The sequence below is a fragment of the Bos grunniens genome, chromosome 22, assembly GCF_055505025.1.
Source record: "Bos grunniens cultivar Pamir isolate PY7600 chromosome 22, Bosgru_T2T1.0, whole genome shotgun sequence".
Classification (NCBI taxonomy): Eukaryota; Metazoa; Chordata; class Mammalia; order Artiodactyla; family Bovidae; genus Bos; species Bos grunniens.
Window position 1 is genome coordinate 43,245,236 of NC_141186.1, and position 25,315 is coordinate 43,270,550.

At 45.5% G+C, this 25,315-nt stretch overlaps 1 protein-coding gene across 21 annotated transcripts in view; it reads right to left on the reverse strand.

Annotated features, from left to right (window-relative positions):
- Window positions 1–25,315, reverse strand: part of KCTD6 (potassium channel tetramerization domain containing 6) — a 48,108-nt gene continuing 22,793 nt past the window's right edge. For 4 of the 21 annotated variants that reach the window (XM_086367207.1, XM_086367210.1, XM_086367205.1 and 1 more), the window contains 4 exons: window positions 17,993–18,139; window positions 16,935–17,067; window positions 2,783–2,852; window positions 1–1,414 (listed from right to left, as the gene is read on the reverse strand). In XM_086367207.1, coding sequence (XP_086223333.1) covers window positions 728–1,414; window positions 2,783–2,852; window positions 16,935–16,996 — 819 coding nt within the window. In that variant the 5' untranslated portion in view covers window positions 16,997–17,067; window positions 17,993–18,139 and the 3' untranslated portion in view covers window positions 1–727. Of the gene's footprint in view, window positions 1,415–2,782; window positions 2,853–7,629; window positions 10,061–16,934; window positions 17,068–17,992; window positions 18,140–23,275; window positions 23,362–25,315 lie in introns of those variants that run through there. The other 17 variants (XM_086367212.1, XM_086367204.1, XM_086367214.1 and 14 more) reach the window with 10 other exon arrangements.

Below are 25,315 nucleotides of genomic sequence, written 5' to 3' on the forward strand. Positions count from 1 at the left end.
TTCTCATATTTCAATTTTTATTGGTTTTTTTTTTTTTTTTCTGGTAGACAGTACCACTTGACAATTATACTGCACCAGGCATAAGATGTTAAGATTTCTACCACAGGGACGTTTTGTATTCAGAATCCAATATAAATATTTCTAGTCAGACATCTCCATGGCTACAGATATTTGGTTGCTTGATTTATATGCATAGAAAGAAACAGTTGTCATAACTGTAAAAAGCAGTACTTAACAAGTACTTTTACATGATTGGAATAGTTTTCCTTTAATATTACAATACTGCTTATTGGTCTGAAAACTAGGTCACCCTACATGATGTTCTGATTTTTCCCCAAGGCATCATGAGTACTCTGTTTATTCTTTCACTCCTGCATTTTTAGCCTTCTAGTTGATTTAGGGGCTATTTAATCAGAAATCATTTTAGCACTGCAAAAAAAAAAAAAAAAGCTTTGTTAAATCATTATAGACCATAATGATTTTCAGACTTCTTTGTATTAAAAAAAAAAACAAAAAAACGGTATTTGGAGGCTCGGAACAGGCACATGCACACTTGGGGTGAAGGGAACAAAATATAGAGGAGTACTTCCTTCTGGTCCCCAACGCCTTCAAATAAATACAAATATTAAAAAAAAAATCTCACACTGTGATTTAAAAAAAAAAAAAAAAGTCAGCCTCTTGGATGTCCTGGGAAGTCCACTTCCAGGAACCTCCCCCAGGGCTGAGGTCAGTCGTCCGTCTTCCGGGCCAGCCTGCAGAAAGTCCAGTTGTGCTCCACCGTGTTCTCGTTGGCCCGCTCACTCATGTGGTGCACTCGGGTGTTGCGGATCGTGAAACCCTGTTTTGTAATGTACTCCATCAGGTGGACGCGGAGAGAGACTTCCTGGTGATAATCACAGGGTCCGAAAGTAAAGGACACCTGGCAATCTCTGGTGTCCATCATGTGCTTATTCCACTTCGTAAAATAGTTTGATATGCCTTCTAGTAAGGAATGAACCTTGGTGGTAATGGTTAACTGGGTTATGATGACAGCTACCGGATTGGAGTACTTAGAAAGCTTCCGGGTACTAGATAACTCCACGACTTCTTCAAAAGTATCCACAGGATACAAAGGCTTGGGGTCATTGAGACACTGAATCAAGGGCTCAATCTGATAAAAGTCTGCTTCTTTCCGAAGCAGATCAAATTCCTTAAAATCCAGGGGTAAGGTCAGCTCTGAAGTTCTTAAGAAGTTGAGGACATATCGGAAAAGAGGTCCATCTCGATCAATGAAGTAATTGCCTTGAGGGTCTCGAGCTGTGGGGAAGTCCCCCCCAAACATGGCTCCAAGCATGGAATCCGGGTAACGCGTCAATGTGGTGAGCGATGTCGTGTACAAGTGTCCACCTACATTTAACGTGACTGGGTCAGTCATCTGAAATTGTTTAAAACATGATCAGTCATCTGAAAATAAATTTTTCTTAAATCCTAACTTTGACCAATTAAGAAAAGTAGTGGCAACAAGCAAAGCGAAAGATTCAGGCTACAGCACATCCAGCAAGCCACTGATGCAAAACAGCTTTAGTTTCAGTGAGAAACCCACCCAGATGAAGGGATCGAACATTCACTTCCAACAGAAAAAAGAGCTATGTCCACCGCTTCAGAGCCTTACACTGAAAAAGGAGGGCATGACTTCCGAAGCCATTTAATTTCAGGCCCAGGGTCTAGAGGTTTTCAGGTTAGAGTATATTATGGGAAGAGGAAGAGAAACTTAAAATATACTCATTTTCTCCCCAGTTTAAAAAAAAAAAACAAAACTTCTATGTTTCTTAATTCAATTTAACATAAAACAATATAAATGATTGAATAACATAAAGATACCTATTTTCAGTATTTTTGTCTTTTCCCCCTCAAGAAGGGAAAAGATGAAATTTTTTTTTTTTTTAAGATGAAATTTTAAAAATAAAAGTTTGTGTGGACTTAATCTCAACTTTTCATGGAAGAAATAGTGCCAAATACTAACTTAAAATACACAGTTTGGTCAAAACAATCTCATATATTTTGTTGTTGTTCAGTCTCTAAGTCATGTCCAACTCCTTGCAACTCCACTGACTGCAGCCCGCCAGGCTCCTGTCCATTGGATTTTCAAGGCAAGAAGACTGGAGTGGGTTCTCACATACCCAAAGGCTAAGAGCAGCTTTCAAATTTCATAATCTGATAGTATAATCACTTTTGTAACATTAATGTCACAATCTGACCTTTAATTTTGAAAAGCAAGCTTCTCTAAATAATACATACCTTTGGCTTTTAAAACCATACTTAAGAAATAAAGCAAGACAGGTAAAGACAGGTAATATGCAAATAAAACATTTCTTACCAAAGGAAAAAAAAACATAGGAAGACACATGCACATGCAAAAGAAAAGTACCAGCGGGCAAGTGGCTCTCAACCATTAACCTCCCACCACAGGAAAACGGCCTGCCGACTGTCACCCACCGCACACTCATTTACCAGTCAGTACTCTACGAAGCAAGCGTCTTAAGAGAAAGATACTTTAAGACCAAAAACACAGTGATTATTACAAGTTACATGGAGAGTCCACGCTGAGCTCGCTTACTTAAAAACACCAAAGTTAAAACACCCAAAAATACACAGGAACTAATTGCGGGGGAGGGAAGGGTTGTACCATTCGTAAGTTCCATTCTCATTGAGATGCATTATACCTAAGAATACATATGAAGCGAGAAAAGACACACAGCAATAATTTGCCAGCCTTCAGAACGCATCCTCAAAAGCCTCTCACCATATAGCCCCAGTCTCCATTATCCATCTGCTCCAGTGCTGCGTCTCGGGGAGCCCAGGTTCCAGGGAAACTTGGGGAAGAGAAAAAGACATGAGACAGTGCATATCACTATGAAAACAGAAGACAGGTTTCTCACCCAACAGCAGGCCAAACACCAGAGAAACACTCATCTTTGTTCTAAGGCAAAGATCTAGGGGAGAAACAATTTCCCAAAGGTCTTCTGGGGTCCCCCGACATCCTTACCACAATGGGTACCTAAGAGACCGGCAAATGTTTATACAGAGGAAAGAGTTATCCTAAACTTTGAGAGGAAGGTAGAGAGTCTAGGGAGTAAACCAGTTATTAAAATTCTACCTGTCTTCTCTGAAAATTCAATTTTTAGAATTCCTGCAGGAGAACATTATGATTAACCCTACAACCTTATCTGGTACAAAACTATGACGATCCTTATCAAAAAGGTTAACAGAGGGAAACAGTAAACTCTTTTTCATAAGCATTTCAGCTACATAAACTAAACATCTTAGTAAAAGCATTAAAAACCATAAACCTCCAAGACACTAGCATCTCCTTCCAAGAGAAATACACCAGAAACGTAGCTCTGCTGTAACACAGAAAACCTAATTACATTTCATTTTCTACAATAATCAAAACAAATACAAAACAAGTTAAATGCCGAACCATTAGAGCACAATTTGGGGCAGAAAAGAACCTTACCAATCTATCATGAGAGTCACTAGGCTGGCACTTAGGAAGGGACAGCCTGAAGACATTGATAAACACCCAGATATTCATGATGCCATTTTTATTTTATTTTTATCTACAATTTAAAAGCACTTAAACAGTTTCTCAGCTCCTGAACTGCTTCAGTCCGTTCTCCTTCAGACACATTAATCCCCAAACCTCCCGGCAATGCAAACTCCAGGGCAAATTTCAAAAGCTTTGGCAAGAGACAATAAGAAACATGGACTTAAGGGTATTTAACCAGGAAAAGCACTGTTTGTTTGTTTGTTTGGTCTTGTTTTTTTAACGGATTCATTTTTCCCACTTTTAGAGGAATCTGGCACACTAATTCCCAGAACAGGCCCTGGCTACAGAAGATCACAAAGGCTCTTTCTCAAAAGGTCACTCAGGCATGTAGAGAACATTTGCATAGCACAGCAGGGGCTGAAATCAGAGCCTCAAGCATCCATTTCTCTACCTTGCAAAATCTTCAAAGCAAACAAGCTAAAATGTAAACCAGACAACTGTGCGGTCAGTTTTTATTCTCCACACTCAGCAGCTGGGAATAGGTAGGGCTCCACATGCTATAGGGTGAGAAATGGAGCAAACATCAAATGCAGGGCTGCGATGACAATCTCTCATTCCTCTGACTGACTTCAACAACAGAATTTTAAGAGAACCAAGAAACAGGTTTTTACCAATTTGTATTATGTGCACCTAATTCAGTTACTGATGCAACAGACAGATCAGCAGATGGAACAACTGAGTGATTTAAAAGGTCAGTCACCCAAAAGTTCTGCTAAGATGCCCACCTCTGGCCTTCTCCCATCACCCAAAGGGTTCATTACTGGCAGCCTCAAAAATAATTCAGTCGACCAACATTTACTGGAGGGTAGAAGGGGAGGTAGGGGGCCTGTGTGCAATCCACATACACAGAAACAGGAAAGTATGGTCCTTGCCCCGGTGGGGCTTTCAGTCTATGAAGAAGGGCCACACGCAACAACTCAAGTACAGAATTCGAAGGTCCCATATAAAAGATGGACCGGCAGAGAGCTTCGGGAGCCAGTGAGAACGCCAAACATGAAAACGGAGGACTTTGGGGAAGGGCTCGTCTCAGTGGAACTCAGCAGGAATGTTTGGACAACCTGAAAAGGGATTCTAGAATAAAGAAACAATTTAAGTAAAGGGCTGAGGGCTCCTCTACAACATCCCTGATATAGTAAGCCGAATGTGAATAATTCGGAGAACGCAATGGCACCCCACTCCAGGACTCTTGCCTGGAAAATCCCATGGATGGAGGAGCCTGGTAGGCTGCAGTCCAAGGGGTCGCTGAGAGTCAGACACGACTGAGCGACTTCACTTTCACTTTTCACTTTCATGCATCGGAGAAGGAAATGGCAACCCACTCCAGTGTTCTTGCCTGGAGAATCCCAGGGACGGGGGAGCCTGGTGGGCTGCCGTCTATGGGGTCGCACAGAGTCGGACACGACTGAAGTGACTTAGCAGTAGCAGTGGAGATGCTTCCCTGGTGGCTCGGCTGATAAAGAATCTGCCTGCGATGCAAGGGACCCCGGTTCGATTCCTGGGCTGGGAAGATCCCCTGGAGAAGGGATAGGCTACCCACTACAGTATTCTTGGGGTTCCCTCATGGCTCAGCTGGTAAAGTTTCTGCCTGCAATGCGGGAAACATGGGTTCAATCCCTGGGTTGGGAAGATCCCCTGGAGAAGGGAAAGGCTACCTACTCCAGTGTTCTGGTCTGGAGAACGCCACAGACCTTATAGTCCATGGGATCATAAAGAGTCAGACACGACTAAGTGAATTTCACTTTCCACTTTCGGAGATGTAACAAAGAGGCACTTTAAGAGATTTGCTCAAGGGCCCATGGCTAGAAAGTAACTGAACAGGAGTTGGGGTTTTCTGATTCTTAGTCCAAATCTTTCCACAAACCTCTTCCTCCAACAGAAACTGAAAGAATAATATCCAAGAAATGAGAAATCCAAAGGACTAACTTAAAAACCCCTAACAGCCATCTATTAATGCTATCCACCTAGTAAAGGTTTATTTACAAATATAACAGTAACTCAGCCAAAGTGAGCAGTTATCATGGATTTGTAAAATTCCCTTGAAGCAAAATAGCAAGGACCTACTGTCCAGTGTGATTCGAGACTGCTATCTTCGATCTTAAACAACTCCACTCTGCGAATATCCAAACAGTTGAATAAGACATCGGAGATGCCAAAAAAGAAAAAAAGGAGACCAAAGACAAGTAAAAAACAAACGAAGAAACACGTATCATCAAAGTCACGGCTGTTATGCAAGGACCATCCACTATTAATCCTTTCTTTTTTTACTGCTAAATCAAAACAAGATAGCTTTTTGGGCAATCACACACACACACAGTTAGATGATGCTCCTGAATCTGTTCTACAGCAAAAGGCAAGGTTCTATTCCTGTACAAAGATGTAATAAAACCTCAAAGCTTAATAATTCAGGAAAGTAATTATGGAGATCTACATAAGTCCATGTTTCTTTAAAAAGTACCCAAAAGCCTCCCTTCATTCCTGTATAAGATACATCAAAATAAGATGAAGTTACTATCACTTTCAACAACTACTAAACTGTACCCTCAAAATGAAAATGTTCACTTAAGAGCTATAGAGCAGGAAAAATAGTAATGATTAATTTACATTTTATCTCTATGCCTTACTTCTAAACATCCTCTGTAGAGATGCTCAGATACAGCACAAACAAAAAAAGCAAGGACATTCCTGGTCAACCAATAGCCGGATAATCAACCTCTGAACTGATGACTGTTAGGAGAAGGCAATAGCACCCCATTCCAGTACTCTTGCCTGGAAAATCCCATGGACGGAGGAGCCTGGTAGGCTGCAGTCCATGGGGTCGCTGAGGGTCGGACACGACTGAGCGAATTCACTTTCACTTTTCACTTTCATGCACTGGAGAAGAAAATGGCAACCCACTCCAGTGTTCTTGCCTGGAGAATCACAGGGACAGGGGAGCCTGGTGGGCTGCCGTCCATTGGGTCGCACAGAGTCGGACATGACTGAAGCGACTTAGCAGCAGCAGCAGCAGGACCATCTTAGAGACAATGCAGATGAATGAAATAAAACACAGTGCAAAAGAATTTCCAGAATAGCTTCAATCTCTTCTACTAAGTCATTTTCCAGAGCTGTTAACAATTAGAAATGATTCATTTGCTTTTCATCTTCTCTCCCTTCTGGCACTCAGCAGTGGAGGACTTAATGAGAAATTGAAGGACCACGAGACAGACAGCAGAAGGAAGCTCTTGAAATGGGCATCAAATGTGCCTGTCTTATTTGAGGAACACACCCCTAATATTTCAGAAAAACAGACAGGAATGGAGATCATGAAGGTACCAATGAAAAACATCTTTCCTTTATAGTGACCTGCCTTACTAAAACTTGTTTTAAAAAACAATGAATGCAACCAAACACAAAAATTCAAAGACTTCTGACCCTGTAAAATCAACTTCACCTGAAAAGATCTGACCTTTGGTGCAAATAAAATACATGTGGTAACAACCAGCAGAGTGTTCCCAAAGGAAGTACAGCAGTTCTGAAAATTCACCCAGATGCAACTTCAAAGGTTAATTATGACTAATATATAAATTCTGACAGTGTAGTGTTAGCAGATAATTATGTTAAGGAAAACACAAACTCAAGAATTTATGGAAGCCTTAAAAAAAACTGTTAACAATTTTCTACATTAGCAAATGTGAAAAACACACAATTCAACAAGTGAATGACTTAAAGAATAACTTAAGAACCCCTGACACTCATTTTCCTTACCACAGCAGAACTCAATTACAGGGTTCGTGGTTATGATGAACTAATTTAGCACACATATTCTGGGCTTATCATTTCTGCTACAGACTAAGAATTCTCTGGAATAAAACTCCTGCTCCTATCCTACATAATAACTTACACATTGCAATACACACCTCCAAACTTGAATAAATAATAAACACATCACTATTTCCTTCCCTAAGTTTCCAGGTAGCCCTTTTAAAATGCCTTTCTTTCTACTGAAATCTTTGTGGCTGGCATTCAGAAGAGACAACTCAAGAAATTCCATCTATACATACCTTCAAAATCACCTTTGTGCTGAATTTCTCTGTTCTTGAAATGTGGGAGTTTTTGAAAGTGAAATACTTTTTATAGTAACTAGTTCCGCAACATCTAAAGGAGTCTTTGGGGTTAACATTCACATACAGGCTGGCTTAAGTAGCCAGGCACAGAAGGAGAATATGATTATGGTGTTAGGTGATGCTTGACCACAACCACTACACAAACAGATCATTTCATCCAAAAACGAATCCTTTTTTCTCTCTGCTCTCTCCATGTGGTCTACAAAAAAGGTGCTGTAAGTTAAAAGTGACTTTTCCTACTGAAGAGCTACCACAAATAGTCACAAAACCATACCATTCCTCTTACCTTAATTTCTGTAAGATAAAACAGAATAATACCACATTCCCAAAAGAACAGTACCACTTAAGCACAGCACAGAGGCAACACCTGGCCTATAGGGTGACAGATGGGAGCTTGGGGTCTGAGGTCACGGGCAGGCCAGAGCAGGAGAGAGAGAAGAAGCCACAGGTGAGGATCCTTAAGCCAGCTTGGCTTCATTACTAATTATAAGACCCAGAGTAAATCACTCTGTATTGCCCAGCTGCTGCTTGGAGAAAAAATAAGTGAGATCACTTACCCACAGTTATGGGTAAACTGGCAAGTGTGAAAATGCTAGTGGCAGTACCATACATACAGTTTCTGTGGTTAATTGAGAAACCTGCGAGTGAACACAAGCAATTCTGAGCCTGGGCATGGAGACCGGGCAAGTATGGAAGAGGAGGGCACTTAATGTGCTTCCAGTCTCCCTCATCAGTCCTCCTTTTCCCGGAGCACCACAAGGGAGAACCACAGGTAAAGAGAGCATCTGGCTTTCACAGAGACCACCAGACGCCTGAACTCTTCGTCACAGAAGGAAGGAACTCTAAAGCATGACTCAGGATTATGTCCAAGGCAAAGCCAAATCCAAATAAATATCTGGATTCCATTTTAAATAGACTCCAAATATCAGAATCCAAGACACGTTCAGTGATTCACAGATTCACCCTAGAATTTCTTTATGCAGTAATGCTTTAAGCTGCAACAAATTAAAATTTAAATGACATGAACCTTAGAAACAGCATCTATGGTAGTCCTCACCACTCAATTCTTAATATTTATGATGTTATGCAAAATGAAGTACTAGTATGGTCTGACCAAAGAGCAAGTTGTCTCAACCTACCAACCATGCAAGTTAAAAAAGAGATTTTCCTTTTCCTAGCTACACATCTGTTTATTTGAAAGCATCTCAGTCCTGGGCTCAGCCCTGTGCTAAACGCTGTCCCCTCCCTTCTTTCCTATCTTGGAATCGTTCATATACTCGGGCGTTTGTGACAGCAAAGAAAATGAACATGCCAAGGGGAAACGGTAAGACACGCTCAGGCTACCCCAAACGCTCTTAGCCAAACCAAGTTACCTCGGGTCTCTTGGCACTCAAACCTCTTCCATCACAAAGCCCTAAAACTGGAAGTATCCAACTTGTTCTATAACTGGTATAGTTGCAGAAACATGATAACTTCAGCACAATATCCAAAAAGGATCTCTGCTTCGTTTCTCGAGTCCCACCCCTCAGACACAGCCTCCACCACTGACAGCCCGGCAGGTGCTTCAGGGGCTCCTCATTACCATGGCCATTTATCACCTCTGACGTCCAGCATTAAAAATGCCCTGGCACACACAAATCTGGGCATTAACTCAGCTGCGGTCAGTCTCTCTTTGGGGCAGAAAAATTCCCTAAGGCAGGGTTCAGAAGTCCTGCCGGAGGCTTTAAAATAAGGTAAACTGTAGCCAATAAGCACCACCCACAATCAATCATTTTCCAGCAAACCTCGAGGTGCTCCCGTCCCGGCTTCACTGCTGCCCACTGGCAGAGTCTCCCACCCCGACCCGGGCCCCGGGCGTGGGACGGGAGACACTTGGGGCCCGGGCATGGGGCGCGCACCCGAGCCCTGAACCCGGGTCCGCCGAACCCGCAAGTCCCAGCGGGGCAGGCCCCGGATCCTCCGCCCAAGGCCGGCCTCTGATCGCGGGCAGCCCGCGGCGGGCTCGTGCCAGCCCCGGAGCGCGCCGCCTGGACTCCCCAAGGTCCCCTGAGCGCGGCCCCGCCACCACCCGGGTTCCCCTCAACCCCGCTGCCCGGCCGCTCCGCGCGGTCTTCTGCTAGAGCCCGGCCCTCCCGAGCCCCGGGCCTCCGCGCCGTGGGCCCGCCCCTACTCACTGCGCTGCGGCGGCGGTGGCTGCCGGGCCGGGAGACGCCGGCGGCCGGAGAGCGCGAGCGCGGGGACGAGCAAGCCCGCGCCCGGCGGCGGCGGCGGCGGCGGCAGAAGGGACGACTGAGCCCGCGCCCGGAGTTGCGGCTGTTGCCGCCCGGCGCGGGCGGCGCCTTTCCAGCGGAGACGCGGCGCCACAGGCGCGGGCGCCCCCTAACGGCGGCGCGGGCTAGTGACCGAAGGGCCGAGCGGCTGGAGAAACTCAAACCAGGCGTAGCCTGGGCGGCTCCTTCATCCTGGCTCCGCGGCGGTCCTGAAGCCCCGCCCCGACGCCCGATCCCGCCCCCGAAGCTCGGGCCCAAGACCCACGTGCTCCGCCCAGAATTCGCCCGACGTCCCGCCTCCGCCCGCACTGGGGGATCTGCCCAGCCCCCGGCACTTTTCGCTAGGACTCAAGCCTAGTTTCTCTTGTCATTTTACTTAAGGGACCCCGACCAAGTGCCAGGCCTGGCGAGTAAAGCGGTCACCAAGAAGGAGGGGCTTCCTAATGAAAGGAGAAACATTAAAGACCCAAGTAAACAGCCGACAAAACAATGACCACACAAAAAAAGTTATGATTATAAAATGTTGGGAGGTACATGAATTCGATGGAGAATAAGCGGAGGGGGCCTCTGCTGCAGATACGGTTGACTATACAAGATCTGGACTCTGGGACTGTGGTCCCAGGACTCCTGGCCTTGCCCTCTGTGGGATTGATAAGGTCACCTCTCCAGTCTTTTGTGGGCGGAGTAGGGAAAGACAGCCAGCTGGAGAGAAGGGCAGCAGAGAAAACGACCAGTGCAAAGGCTCTGAGGATTGAAGGAGCCAGCCCGAGAGGAAGCTGGCACCAATACTGTCCTCATTTCACCACGAAGGAAGCCAAGGCTGCAAGAGTGGGGAATTACCTAAAGTCTCTGAGCTAATTGGTTTCCAAACATAGATTCCTTCCAAACGGAACTCACTTCCGGCTAACCAAATCCCCATCCCTTTCCAGGTGAGATCAGGTATAGGGTTTTTGCCATTTCTCCTTCACAATAAGCAAGAGAGTTCCAGAGAAACATCTATTTCTGCTTTATTGACTATGCCAAACCCTTTGACTGTGTGGATCACAATAAACTGTGGAAAATTCTGAAAGAGATGGGAATAACAGACCGACCTGCCTCTTGAGAAAGCTGTATGCAGGTCAGGAAGCAACAGTTAGAACTGGACATGGAACAACAGACTGGTTCCAAATAGGAAAAGGAGTACGGCAAGGCTGTATATTGTCACCCTGCTTATTTAACTTATATGCAGAGTACATCATCCCAGAGAAGGAAATGGCAACCCACTCCAGTATTCTTGCCTGGAGAATCCCAGGGACGGAGGAGCCCGGTGGGCTGCCATCTATGGGGTCGCACAGAGTCGGACACAACTGGAGCGACCTAGCAGCTGCAGCAGAGTACATCATGAGAAACGCTGGGCTGGATGAAGCACAAGCTAGAATCAAGATTGCTGGGAGAAATATCAATAACTCAGATATGCAGATGACACCACCCTTTGGCAGAAAGTGAAAAACTAAAGAGCCTCTTGATGAAAGTGAAAGAGGAGAGTGAAAAAGTTGGCTTAAAGCTCAACATTCAGAAAATGAAGATCCTGGCATCCCATCCCATCACTTCATGGCAAATAGGGAAACAGTGGAAACAGTGACAGACTTTATTTTGGGGGGGGGCTCCAAAATTACTGCAGATGGTGACTGCAGCCATGAAATTAAAAGACGCCTACTCCTTGGAAGAAAAGTTATTACCAACCTAGACAGCGTATTAAAAAGCAGAGACATTACTTTGCCAACAAAGGTTCGTCTAGTCAAGGCTATGGTTTTTCCAGTAGTCATGCATGGATGTGAGAGTTGGACTATGAAGAAAGCTGAGTGCCAAAGAATTGATGCTTTTGAACTGTGGTGTTGGAGAAAACTCTTGAGAGTCCCTTGGACTAAAAGATCCAACCCGTGCATCCTAAAGATCAGTCCTGAGAGTTCATTGGAAGTACTGATGTTGAAGCTGAAATTCCAATATGTTGGCCACTTGATGTGAAGAACTATCTCACTGGTAAAGACCCTGATGCTGGGAAAGACTGAAGGCAGGAGGAGAAGGGGATGATGGGATGAGATGGTTGGATGGCATCACTGAGTCAATGGACATGAGTTTGGATAGACTCCGGGGAGTTGGTGATGGACAGGGAGGCCTGGTGTGCTGCAGTCCATAGCGTCATAAAGAGTTGGACATGACTGAGCAACTGAACTGAACTGTACTGAACTTTACCAGTATAACCACTTGCCTTGGGAACTCACCTGTGCGTCACCATTTCGAGTATGTGACTGCCTCTGGTGTTTATCTGCACGATCATCGCAGTTATATGATATTTGGTTTTCTCTGAAAAACTCAGTGGGCTTCCCAGGTGGCTCAGTGGTAAAGAATCTGACTGCCAAGCAGGAGACGCGGGTTCCATCCCTGGGTCAGGAATACCCCCTGGAGAAAGAAATGGCAACCCTCTCCAGTATTCTTGCCTGGAGAATCCCACGGACAGAGGAGCCTGGCTGGCTGAATAGGTTCCATAAATGGCATACGCTTCATTAATATACCTGAGTGCACCATTATATTCAAAAAGACTAGGTGAGGATACAGGAGAATGTGTGTAAAAATAAGCAGTGCACGCAATGGTATATATGGTACAATCCTGATTTTATTTCCAAAAATGTAAATATCCATAGACAAACATTTTGAAGGAAATATATCAAATCATTGATCATAGTCTAGGCAGTAGGATGGGAATATTAGTGACATTACTTTCAAATGTTCTTCTGAATTTTCTATCTTTTCTAGAGTGCGTGGATGCTGAATTTATAATTAGAAAAAAAAGTTTTATTTTTTAAGAAAGATAATTCTGACATTACCCAACACTCAGACCTCCAGGATTTGGTGCCAATGAAAATCCAAAACTGCCCTTTTCTTACTGGTATCCCTGAAGGAGTCATTTCCCCTCTCAGGACGTCTATTTCCTCATCTAAAAACTCAGAGGAATTAATTTTTCAGTGGTTGTGTCACTACAATTCCTACATATCTAGAAGTTTTATTGCTATTGTAACTTATCAAACATTTTATAACATATTGATAGTTACTGAAATGTGGTTCATTTTCTGTAATTTTATGTTCAGCAACTCCTTTAGTTCTAATTGAGTTCTAATAAGTTTATATGCGCTCTTGAATTTTCTATGTAAGCAGTTATAGAGTCTGCAAGTAATAACATTTGGAATCTTCTTGTCCAGTCTTTATTTTCTTTTCCTTATTTTACTGCACTAAAACCTCCAGCACAAATTTGAATAACGATGATAGTGGCCATTTCTATCTTGTTCTTGACTGTTTCTAATATGGCACCATTAAATATGGTGTTTGTTGCAGATTTTTGGTGGATTCCCTTTATCAGAATAAGGGAGTACTATTCTGCTTTATTATGAATGGGTGTTGTATCTTTCTGACCTAGGGATTGAACCTGGGTCTCCCATATTGTAGGCAGATTCTTTACCATCTGAGCCACCAGGGAAGCCCTGGTGAATTTTATCAAATGTGAGATTTCCCCCCCAATGTAGTTAATTACAATTATGGCTTTGACTGTATTAAACCATCCCTGCATTCCTGGAATAAACACACCTTGATGATGTGTGCTTTTTTTCTTCTTCGTATAGTACTGGATTTCATTCGCTAATATTTTATTTGGAGTTTTTGTATCCATTGCTATGAACAAGATATGCCTACGATTTTTCCTATCATACTCTCTCTCTGTCTGGTTTCATTATCAAAGTGACATGAGCCTCATAAAATAAATTAAGGAGTGGGTGTCTACTCATTAGAGCAGGCTCTGTAAGACTGAGATTTTTCTGTTGTTTGGGTTTTCCAGAGGATTCTCCTATAGGTCATCCTGATTTGGGGCCTGGGGGTAGAGAGTTTACCCTTGTATCCTGACTCACAGCATTCAACCTGATCTCAGGGCCCACTTCTCCACCTGCAGAGCTCTTGTGGGGCCACCAGGAATCTCTTTGTTGCTGAATCTGAAAGATACCCTTCAGATCTCCCTGAAGTGACATCACTGGACAACCTCTTCCCCAGCCCTGTTCTAGTTTCCTCCTCCGTCTCAGACTCATGAAGATGCTCCTCCTCTTGGTTTACCCACTCCTATGCCCCGGTGTCTGGCCGAGGCTGTACCCTCTTCTCCATCTACCCTCCCTGTGGACTAACTCAGATACCTCCATGAATGCCATTATTGTCTCTAAAGCCAAAGCCCTCCCAAATCCATACCTCCAGCCCAGGCCTCTCTCCTGAACTCCAGACCAACAAATGCTGTGTATGCTAAAGCCCCTGCTATGTGCCAAGGACCTATGCTAAATGCTTTTATCCTCTGTATCAGTAATCTACTTCTTACTGTTCAGTTCCTCAGTCGTGCCTGACTCTTTGCGACCCCATGAACAGCAGCATGCTTGGCTTCCCTGTCCTTCACTATGTCCTGGAGTCTGCTCAAACTCATGTCTGTTGATTCAGCAATGCCATCCAACTATCTCATTCTGTCATCCCCTTCTCCTCTTGCCTTCAATCTTTCCCAGCAAAGGTCCTTTCCAATGAGTCAGCTCTTCGCGTCAGGTGGCCAAAGTATTGGAGCTTCAGCTTCATTCCTTCCAATGAATTTTCAGGGTGGCTGCGTGATAAATTGTCCCAAAATTTAATTTAAGGGCTTAAAACAACAAACTTTCCTTTTTTTTTTTTTTTGGTTACACCACTCAGCCTGTGGACTCTTAGTTTCCAGACCAGGGTCTGAACCCAGGCCAGGGCAGTGAAAGTGCCAAGTCCTAACCACTGGACTGCCAGGGAATTCCCAACAAATGCTTTTTTATCTTACAGTTTCTGAAGGTCAAGAATTTGAAAGTGGATTAGGTAGGTAGAAGATCTTGCAGTCTGGATGTCAGAACTGCTGTTGGCTGGGGCACAGACATGTGCTTCTAGCTAACTCATGTAATTTTCATGTGGGATCTAGTTCCCTGACCAGGGTTGGAACCCCAGCTCCCTGCATTGGGAGCGCAGAGTCTTAGCCGCTGGAGCACCAGGAAAGTCCTGCACCTCTTATAGCCTAGCCTTGAGTGACACACCCACAGTCTCTTGGTCTCACAGACCAATACTATTGCAGCATGGGAGCGAATACCGGCAGACAGCATCATTAGAGGTAATCCTGGAGGCCGCTGCACCCTCACAACCAGCAGGACGACCCACCTCATCCCATGAATGCAGATGAGAAAACGAAGGCAAGGAGAGGTCAAGTTGGTGATGAAGGCCACACGGCCAAGTCCGAGAAAAGAGGTTTGAACACCGCTTTGCCTGGCTCCCCTTCCGCAGTCCACCACCGGCTCTCTCACCTTCGACATGTACAAACCTGAATTCTCTCGCCTCACCACCCCCAAGCCTCCCAAGTCCCCAGCTCAGCTGGGCAAGTGGCGCCACCGTCCTCCCATCTGTCCAAACCAGCAGCTTTGAGTCACGCCTGCTTCTCCCACCCACTCACTTCCCAGCACCAGATCACCCAGCCCTGCCAAGTCTTCCTCCTCAGTGCAGCTGGGATCCATCTCGCCTTCCCTTTCTTTCTGTCTCCACTACCACTGCGCGGGGCCGAGCCACCCAACTGTCCATCCTGGGCATCTGCCGTAGCCCCACCCAGGCCTCCCTTGCGCTCTCTGCCCCCACGCTATCCCTCTGTCCTCCTCTCTCCAGCGTGAGTCACCTTCAAGAACACAGGGCTGGCTGTGTCACCCTGTCTCCTTTCAACTTCACTGTCCCTGGCTCCCACTGCCTTGGGGAGCCGGTCCCCATCCCCTCCCTCCCGTGTGATCCGGCCCCTGCCCACTGGCCCAGCTTCTCCCCGAGGCACCTCTTCACGCTCTTCACCTTCCCGGCCCCTCTGGTATCGAGAATCCACAGCAAACATTTTCACTTCAGGGCTGCCATCATGCTGTTCCCTTACCTAAAACACTCTTCCCCCAGCCCCCGGGGCAAGCCCATCTCCTCCTCCTTCAGCACGTTGTCATCTCCCCAAAGAGGCCTTCCCTGACCTCCCAGCCCAGCTGACGTCCCCCAGCAGTAACTTCCACAGCGTCAGTCCTTTCCTGTCCACCTCACTGCTTCTCAGCTGAACCGTGACCTCCCTGAGAGCAGGAGCTGTTTTGTCCGTTTGGTTCACAACAGCACCCGAGGTCTTCGCCACATGCCTGGTGCTGAGCTCCTGCTCGACACCCATGTGACAGTTCAGTGCGTTCCCTCCACGCCCTCCCTTCCCCCCAACCCAAACCCCATGCCTCTCTGCCCCTGGACGATGTTTAGTTCCTTAAGTGAAGCACAGTCACCACCGCGTCTTTGCACATGCTGTTCCCGCCACAGGGGTGCCCCTCCCTCCAGTCGCTCTGTTTACTCAGCTAACTCTTGTATAATTCATCAGAAACCAGGGCTGCCAGGTTTATCAAAGGAAAACACAGGATGCTCAGTTAAATCTGAATTTCAGATAAACAACGAATAATTGTTTAAGTATGTCACAAATATTGCACTAAATAACAAGTGGTCCTGTATTTTATCTGGGAACTCTAGCAGGAATGAGCACGGGCTCCCCCTTCCTTTGGGAGACCTCCCTTGCCTCACCCCCTCCCCATTCCTGGGCTCCAAGACCATCCCCTCTGCTTGCCCCCACTGAGCATAAACACTCAGTTTATGACTGTCAGATACCCAGTGGAATGTGACTTTGCTGACAGAGCAGGCCGTGTCTCAGCCTTCATTCAGGGAGTCTGGCTTCACCTGGGACAGCCTCAGCCACAAGCCTGGGTGGTGAGGTTTACTGAGCGGAGAAATGAAAAAGCACCAAAGAGAAAAGCTCAAACAAGATGGGAAATGGAACCAGCAAATGAAATGTGGCCCCCAGAGCAGCATGAATCTCTTGGATGATTACCACAGCAGGGAGCACCCCTGCCACCTTACCTCAACTGTGGCACCAGAGTCCCCGCAGCCTCCTGGGGCCCTAGGATGGGTGGGCCAGGCATATGCAAAAAGAAAGTCTGTGCGCCTTCAGGAGGTTCCCCCAAACAGACTGTGGAGCGTTCAAATGGGGGTCCTGTGGGAACCAGAGAGGGAGTGTATGTCTCAAAGATCCAAGAGAGGCTGAGAAAATCCCCTGGGTTGGAAGGTGCCCCCCAAAAGTTAGGGGATGCTGATCAACTGCTTGGAGAGTCCAAGCAAGTCATCTGGGGGCTAAACCTACATTAGGCCACTTGGGGTGATTCAATTACCCTCCTCACAACCCCTCCCAGGATGGAGACATTCTTTCGGGACCTCAGGAGGTAAGGGACCCTAAAGCAGCTGTGTGAATTATCTGGACCCAAGACTTGGCTGAGGGCTTCCCTGGTGGTTCAGATGGTAAAGAACCTGCCTGTAATGTGGGAGCCCCGGGTTCGATCCCTGGGTTGGGAAGATCCCCTGAAGAAGGGAATGGCAACCCACTCCAGTATTCTTGCCTAGAGAATTCTGTGGATGGGAGGAGCCTGGTGGGCTACAGTCCATGGGGTCGCAAGGAGTCACAGGACTGATCGACTTTTATGCTTCACTTTTCAAGATTTGGCTGAACTCCTCCCAACTACCCCTCCTGAGGTTTGCTGAACAGCCGAGGGGATGGCCTGTGGAGAAACCCACTCCACTCTGCCTTTCTCGGTGCTCGGTCTTGTCTCTTCTGTGTGTGCGTCTCTCCCTTTCTCCCCCTCAGTCCTTGGGCCACTGGTTTCACTGTCTCAGCTTCTCCTGGGACTGGTAAAGGCTTCCTTAGCCTTTTGCCCACTGGCTGCCCTGACTGGGAAATCCATTTCTAAACAGTCTCCTGGCTCCACCCTGGGGCCTGGCTCCAGTTCCTCCGCACGCTTGCCCCAGCCCCTGAGCCACCCTCTTGCAGCCGGCAAGGTTTCCAACGCCTCCCCCACTTCCAGCCATGGAGACACTTTGGTAAATTTGACAAGAGCGTTTTTCCTTTTTATAAGGTTTCTAATTACCTATTACGTCTAATCTTCTCTTTAATCGGCTTCCAAAACTCAGCTTGGAGCTACAGAACCAGGGGAAGGAATCTGGTTCTCACCAGTGTTGAGAGAGAGGCCCTGTGGTCGTCCTTGGATGTCACCAGCCTCTTCACCATTCTGACTCTGTAATTAAAGGGATCAGGAGGTCAGCTTCTGTCTTTAGTCCCCCGAGTGTTTTAGTGGGCCACATGTGAGAAGTTCACGGGCCTTGAGAGTCCTTCTGTGCCAAAAGGGAAGAAAACTGCCTGACCATGGCATGGCCAGCTGGCACGCAGGAGGCAAGACAACTCCCGATTCTGAGTTCTCACCCTCCCTGACAGCTCAGTGCTCTAAATGCTTGTCAGTAACACATTTCAGGCCTCTGCTGCCCTCCTGCCTGTTGCTAATCCAAACCATTTCCTCGGCATGGGAGTCCTAGTTTAGCAAGAGCCTTATTCACTTAGCAGAGCACACTGCTCTCTGTCCAGTCCCTCTCAGGCTGAGTCTCTTCTTCTTAACACATCCAAGGCCTCTCTTTCCACATGCCCTCCTGCCTGGATGCTCTCCCCCTAACCTCATGTACTATGGGAACACCCGTGTACCCCGCCCCCAACACCCAAATGCATTGCTTTTATCAAGGAGTCCTGTGGGACTCTGCCTGAACTATAGCTGTATTACCTTTCGAAGCCCCTATGTTTTACACAAGGAGCAAATAACAATATTAGTAAAGCTGCCACAGAAAAGGATCTGTTCATGTCCCAGGGACTTCTGAAATATAAGGTCTATTTAAAAGGCAGGAACATTATTTTAAGCCTACTGAAATGTCCTTGAGTTTCATGATGATGGTGGGGGTTCAAACCTCACTGGCTAATACTGGATCCATTGTTATCCTGGCCAAAAAAAAAAAAAAAAGACAGCATCATGTAGAGAAGTAACTATAGTAACCGTGTAAAGAGCCATGCTTCAGGATTCAGAATTCTACACGTGTCACTGATTTCCTGTGCCTGACGTCAGGTTCCGAGACAGAGCGGAGCACGCGGGGTGGGGCTCCAGCTGACTCACTTGGCCCTGTCACCAGCAGTATGGGTCTGGACCCTCAGCCACAGTTTCTTCCATCATAAAGTCGAATAAAGCAACTCACTGTTATGACAGTGAAGTGAGGCAATTAGAGTATGAAAAACTCTGCTAATGCAGAGCCTGGCATAAAGTCGGCACACAATAAATTGGTAGCTCTTATTCTAATAACTAATTGCTCTACTGCTGATCTGGAAAGATAAATATAGAATCGAAACTCTGGCAGGCAGCAGGAGAACTGGGCTAAGAGAGGGGGTTACTTTTTGAGACTTGGTGATGTGATTGTTCCACCAAGGTCTCTTAAGACATCTATTTATTTTGGTTGCAAGTTGAATATTGTCCATCTTGATAACAGCAGTGGATAATTAAGAAACAATGGCTTCCGCTGACATTCTTATAGCATTTGTGTAACAAGCTAAATATTATCTTCTTATAACCCTTTCTGTTATAAAGATAGACCAAACCTGATCCTGTAATGTCACGAGACTAAATTGGCAGGGTAATGTGATTATACAAAATAATACATAGGAAAGTAATAAATTTTTATCATTTGGAGAGGAATTGTGTCCCCCTCCCCAACCTTGGCTGATTTTGTTTGTTTTTAGTAAATTTTGTCACTGAGATATAACATTCATATATCAAATGTGCATAAAACATAAATGAATGGTTTGATGAATTTTTCACCAAGTGAACACACCTTGTATCCAACACCCAGATCAAGAAACAGGCTACCACCAGGACGCCAGAAATTCCCTCATACACCATTTTTCTTACTTCTCCTCCTCCTTCCTCTTCTTTGAGATACAATTTACAAACCACTCAATGTATCCATTTAAAATACACAGTTTGATGAATTCTTCTAAATTCATACAGTGTGCGGGGGGCTTCCCAGGTGGCGCTAGTTTAGGTAAAGAATCTGCCTGCCAACGCAGGAGACACAGGAGACGTGGATTCGACCCCTGGGTCAGGCAGATATTCTGGAGGACGAAATGGCAACCCACTCCAGTATTCTTGCCTGGAGAGTCCCATGGACAGAGGAGCCTGGTGGGCTACAGTCCATGGCGTCACAGAGAGTTAGACATGACTGAGCGTATATAGTGTACAACATCACCACCACCCAGTGTTAGAATACTTCCATCACCCCCAGAAAGTCCTCTGGTGCCTGTTCAAGGCCAACCTCACTTCCATCTCTAGCCCCAGGCAACCACTGATGCGCTGTCTCTTGCCTCTAATAAAATGTTCATAGAGAAGCATACAGAAGCCAACATCCAATGGTATGTTTGTGTCTGACTGGCTTTTTATCATAAAAGAATAAATATGAATATAGCAAGATTACAGTTTCCTAACTGTGGCGCATGAAAGACGTTCAGGTGTCACCTAGACAATTAGTTGATACCTGAATTGTGTTTTTTTCTAAGATACCGGAAAATAACTACGACATAAAGCCCTCAGTATCACAGATACTGTTGCTTTGAGCTAGAATAGGTTTTAAAATGAATCAATTTTAAAAAAACATGTTGATAATAACATAGATAGTCCATAGATAACGTGAAAATTCTAAGGGTGTGTGCAGCAAATGTTGAAGCCAGTCAAATAGTGACCTAGATTGAGAGAAATCATTTCTCTGAGCTCTGAAATTCTCTACAGATCAATCAATATGCAGGCTTTTAAAAATAATGTTTAGAATTTTAGGGCTATTCAGGTGTTTTATTGACCATTTCTACACTTTTTTATTGAGTGCCTTCTACATGCCAGATGCTAGATAAATGCTCACTTAGAGATTTTAGTCACACCACTTTTGTATCTACATCATAAATATTTTTTACTGGACTTTGATGGTAAATGGGCTTTCCTGGTGGCTCAGGCAGTATAGAATCTGTCTGCAATTCAGGAGACGTGGGTTTGATTCCTGAGTTTGGAAAATCCCCTGGAGAAGGGAATGGTCAACCCACTCCAGCATTCATGCCTGGAGAATTCCATGGACAGAGGAGCCTGGGAGGCTACAGTCCATGGTGTCACAAATAATTGGACACGGCTGAGCGACTAACACTTTCATTTTCATTCTGATGGTAAATGCAGTGACAACAGGAGTGTGTGGTTATGCATTCTCACAAAGCAGTTGCCCAGCCAGTTCTGGGCTGACACGAGAAAGAACCAGAATTCAGGGAAGGGAGAGAAAGTGTGTTTGAGTGATGAGGGGGTTGGCTCAAGGGAGGGGAAATTTGGACAGTAGTTTAAAAGAAAGGAGGATGGTTATAGCAAAAGCAGAAGTAGAGCAGAAAACAAACATATTCCAGGGTCAAAAGAGTTGATTCTACTGGCAAATGCAGAGTTGAGAAAGGTGAAGAGTTAGCAACAGGACTAGAAGGGCTGATCCAAATGTTGACTACTCTCAAACAACTATGCACTGGACGCCATGGAAACTAACCAGAGAAGCAGTCATAGTGTCAATCCATTGTGGAAGATATAGAGGCCGGCAGGATGGCTGCATGGACAGACGGATACTGGACAGCTGGATGGATGACAAAGGCAGGAAAGGATGGCTGCTCAGATGGATGGTCATCTGCCACATGTAAGATATTCCACATCCATACCTGTGTTGTTAAGTCCTAAAATTAAAGCTCTGTATTATGTGCTGCCTTGACATCTGATAAAATTGGGAGGACCTTAAATGGCCTAACCACAAGTCTCCTTATCCATTTTTCTGCACCCATAAGGTCCCCTAGCCATATAACCCTTCTTGTTGAGGGCATCAGGCATAGTTCCTGCTTAACCCTGAGCAGTGGGCTTCAGTTCCTGCCAGCCCATGGAATTATTCCAAAAAGCCAATCAGATCCTCCTGCAGCAGCTAAGTGGCACCTCGCCTCTTGTGACGACGCATTCTTGGTCCCCAAGTGTATTCTCATGTGGTCCTGCGTGGGTGTGTGGCGTCCTCCTCCCAAGGCTGAGAGAACCAGGGACTAACAACTGCTGTCAGTCTCATCTGCCCAGCGCAAGGGTCGTGTGTCTGGCCATCCCCACAACCATAGGGTAGGAATACCTCCCACTAATGGGGAGAAGAGGAGGTAATCAAAACAATCCCCCCCCCATTTTCCTTTGCTAATGGAACCTGCGTTTCATTCAAGGAGTCATCCTCCCTAACATGACTTATCCCCAGCTCAGAGTTAAAATCCTAACTGGTTTAATTCCACCTTAGGGGTCTCATTAGACTCTAGCATGTAATTCAGTTCTGCCAACTGCAATGTAAAGTATATTTGATGGGATGACTGTGGGAAAGGTTTCCTGGTTTCCAAAAAGTGAGTGAGTGAGTGAAAGTCATGTCCACTGTTCGCAACCCATGGACCATACAGTCCATGGAATTCTCCAGGCCAGAATATGGGAGTGGGGAGCCTTTCCCTTCTCCAGGGTATCCTCCCAACCCAGGGATCAAACGCAGGTCTCCCCCATTGCAGATGGATTCTTTACCAGCTGAGCCACAAGGGAAGCCCAAGAATACTGGAGTGGGTAGCCTATCCCTTCTCTAGCAGATCTTCCCAACCCAGGGATCCAACTGGGGTCTCCTGCATTGCAGGCAGATTCTTTACCAAATGAGCTATCAGAGAAGCCCTCCTAAGAAGAAGAAACTGGAATAAAAGCCCCCTGCTCTACCTCTGGATATTGCTGTATCCAGGTAGGATGCCTTTACCTGCTGCTCCAGTTAACCTGTGACCACCAGTAGACACAGCCTACTCTAGAGAAGGATGAGAGAGAGCAGGGAAACCTGGGTCCTTACCAACACCAGTGAGCCACTGATTCAACAGCCACACCTTTGGATGACATATTTTCTTACTATTTATGCCAGTCTGGGTCGGCATTTTCTCTTCCTTGCAGCTGAAAACATCCTTTTGGCATGTCATCTTTAAGCTCTATTGGTTAACGTGAATTCCTTAATCTATCCATCCATGACATTCTTCTTCTTTTTTCTCACGCATGGCATTTGTAAAGAGTTTTCAGAAGGACCTTAATGTCTAAATTGACAGGTTTAATTAATAAAGATAAGAACTAGGAATCGAGTAACTATTATGTACACTCATAATATCCTTGACATAGGTTATTATTATTGCCCCTGTTTTATAGAAATTTTGTGGAGACTCAGACAGGTGTATGATGAGCCCAGATCACACAAACAGCAAGTGTCCGAGCCAAGATATAAAGGCCAGTTCTTACCGTCTTGCCAAAACCCTGCAGGGCATCCCATTCTGAGTGAGTCTGGCAGGACTAGGAAATCCAAATGAAAGAAGAATTGAAGGAACCTCAACAGGCAAAAAAAAAAAAAAAAATTAACAGATCTAGAAGGGTATTTCTTACTTTTTTTAGGGAACACAATGCCGCCAGCAACTTCTCACTTTTTTGGCCACTTCTGAACCAGTCACAAAAGTATTTCAAGTGCAAAATTGCTTGTGAGATGCATAATCAATCAGGTAACAAGCATTTATGGAGCTCATAACATGGGCCTGGCTGCTGGAGTAACTGCTGGGTGCTGTTTTACAGCCCACTGAGAGAAGGGCTAAACTATACTACAAATTTCATAGAAACAGAAGTTTTTAAACTCTACCCTAGGCTTACAGGTCTGGCATTACTGCTGAGCATTTAGGATGTAGTTGAGCACTGCCTACAAATAAGGATTTGGATTTTAGAGTCCAGATGACTGAAATTCAAATCCCAACTCTCTCACTACTGACTGTGTGACCTTTGGCAAGTTTCTTATCTTCCTGAACCTCAGTGTGCAGATCTGTAAAAAATGGATATAACCATAGTTCTTAGTTCAAAAGGCAGGTGTGCTGATTAAATTGGATAATGCCAGGGTTCAGAATGTATTCAATGGATGTTAAAAGGAGACTACTTTTTAACATTTAATTATCCCTTTTTAAAAAGTAGATGCCTATAATCTCCCATGTAGAAACACAGAGCTGGAGTAAAGGGTGAACTGACTACCAGCCTGGATTATGCCAAGACTGTTAATCCATACCGTCAGTTCTTCCTGTGTTTTCCTTTCTTCCTTCCTCTTACCTGAAAAGGGAAATGATTCTGGGAATGCTGCCTGGAGTCTGCAAGCCTATGAAAGGTGGTGCAAAGAGCCTGAGGGACAACCTCAAATATTCCTGGGGCCCCAAAATGTCAGGAAAGCAGCAGAGAACCCTGGAGCCAAAGGGGCCACACAGGTGAGAAATGGAGTATTTCTTGTCATATCCAAAAACAAGGATGTCACAGTCATCTGCAATTTAGGCCCTCCAATTGTGAATTTCTGAGCCCTAAGAGCAACCAGGAAGGAGAAGGATACCTGCAATCCAGCAGCCACTCTCTGTGGTGAACACTGAGGAAAACCACAGGATACTGGCCCCAGATAGCTGAGGTGCAGCTGAAAGGGATGATTTCAGTGAGCCCAGACACTTGCATCTTCCCACACACAGAGAAGCACTAAATTCCTTAATTTGAGATATCTGGTTTTCTTTAATTCACAAAAATATTTTTGATATTTAGACTACCTGCCCTTTGTTGCAAATTTCCATATAATCCAACAGCCCCACCCTTCCCAGCCAGTGCCCTCTGGGTTATCTGACATGCTGTCTCCCAGGCTTGAAGTCCTAAAAATTCCTACTGAATAAAACATAACTCTCAACTTTCAGATCGTGACTACTCATATTTTTAAGTCAACATGGGCGAAGCCAACAAGTCCTGTGACGAATGACAACCATGTGACTAATGACCCAGAGCCAGAGTTCTCCCTCTCCTCCTTGGTTAAACCCCAGGACCGAGAGACACTCAGTATGTATGTACTGCCGAGGAGACGGTGGATGTGCCCGGGACAGACTGCTGTTAGAGGCTTTACACCAGCTTAGCAGGACAGAGACCTGCACTCAGAGTGCAGTTCTAGGAAAGCAAGCCTTATTTCTTGCCCACCTGAGTTGCGGGCTGAGATGCATACCAGCTACGGCAAGAAGATTTCAAGAGTTGCTTGTTCTCAACAGACTGAGGTGAATGAATACAAGGTCTACAGACTCCAGCAAGGAAGCGAAATGAAGGCAAAAAGTAGCCACCACTACAGGCCTAGCGCCTGGAGGACAGCAGCCCTTTGATCCGGGGTTTTAGGCACAAACACAGAAGCAAATGAGTGAAGGAGGAACAAAGAAACACACCTGGCAGAAAACAGCCAGTATTCATAGCCTTTCACACCCAACTCTTAATAAATCCCAAGATTTGGGTTTG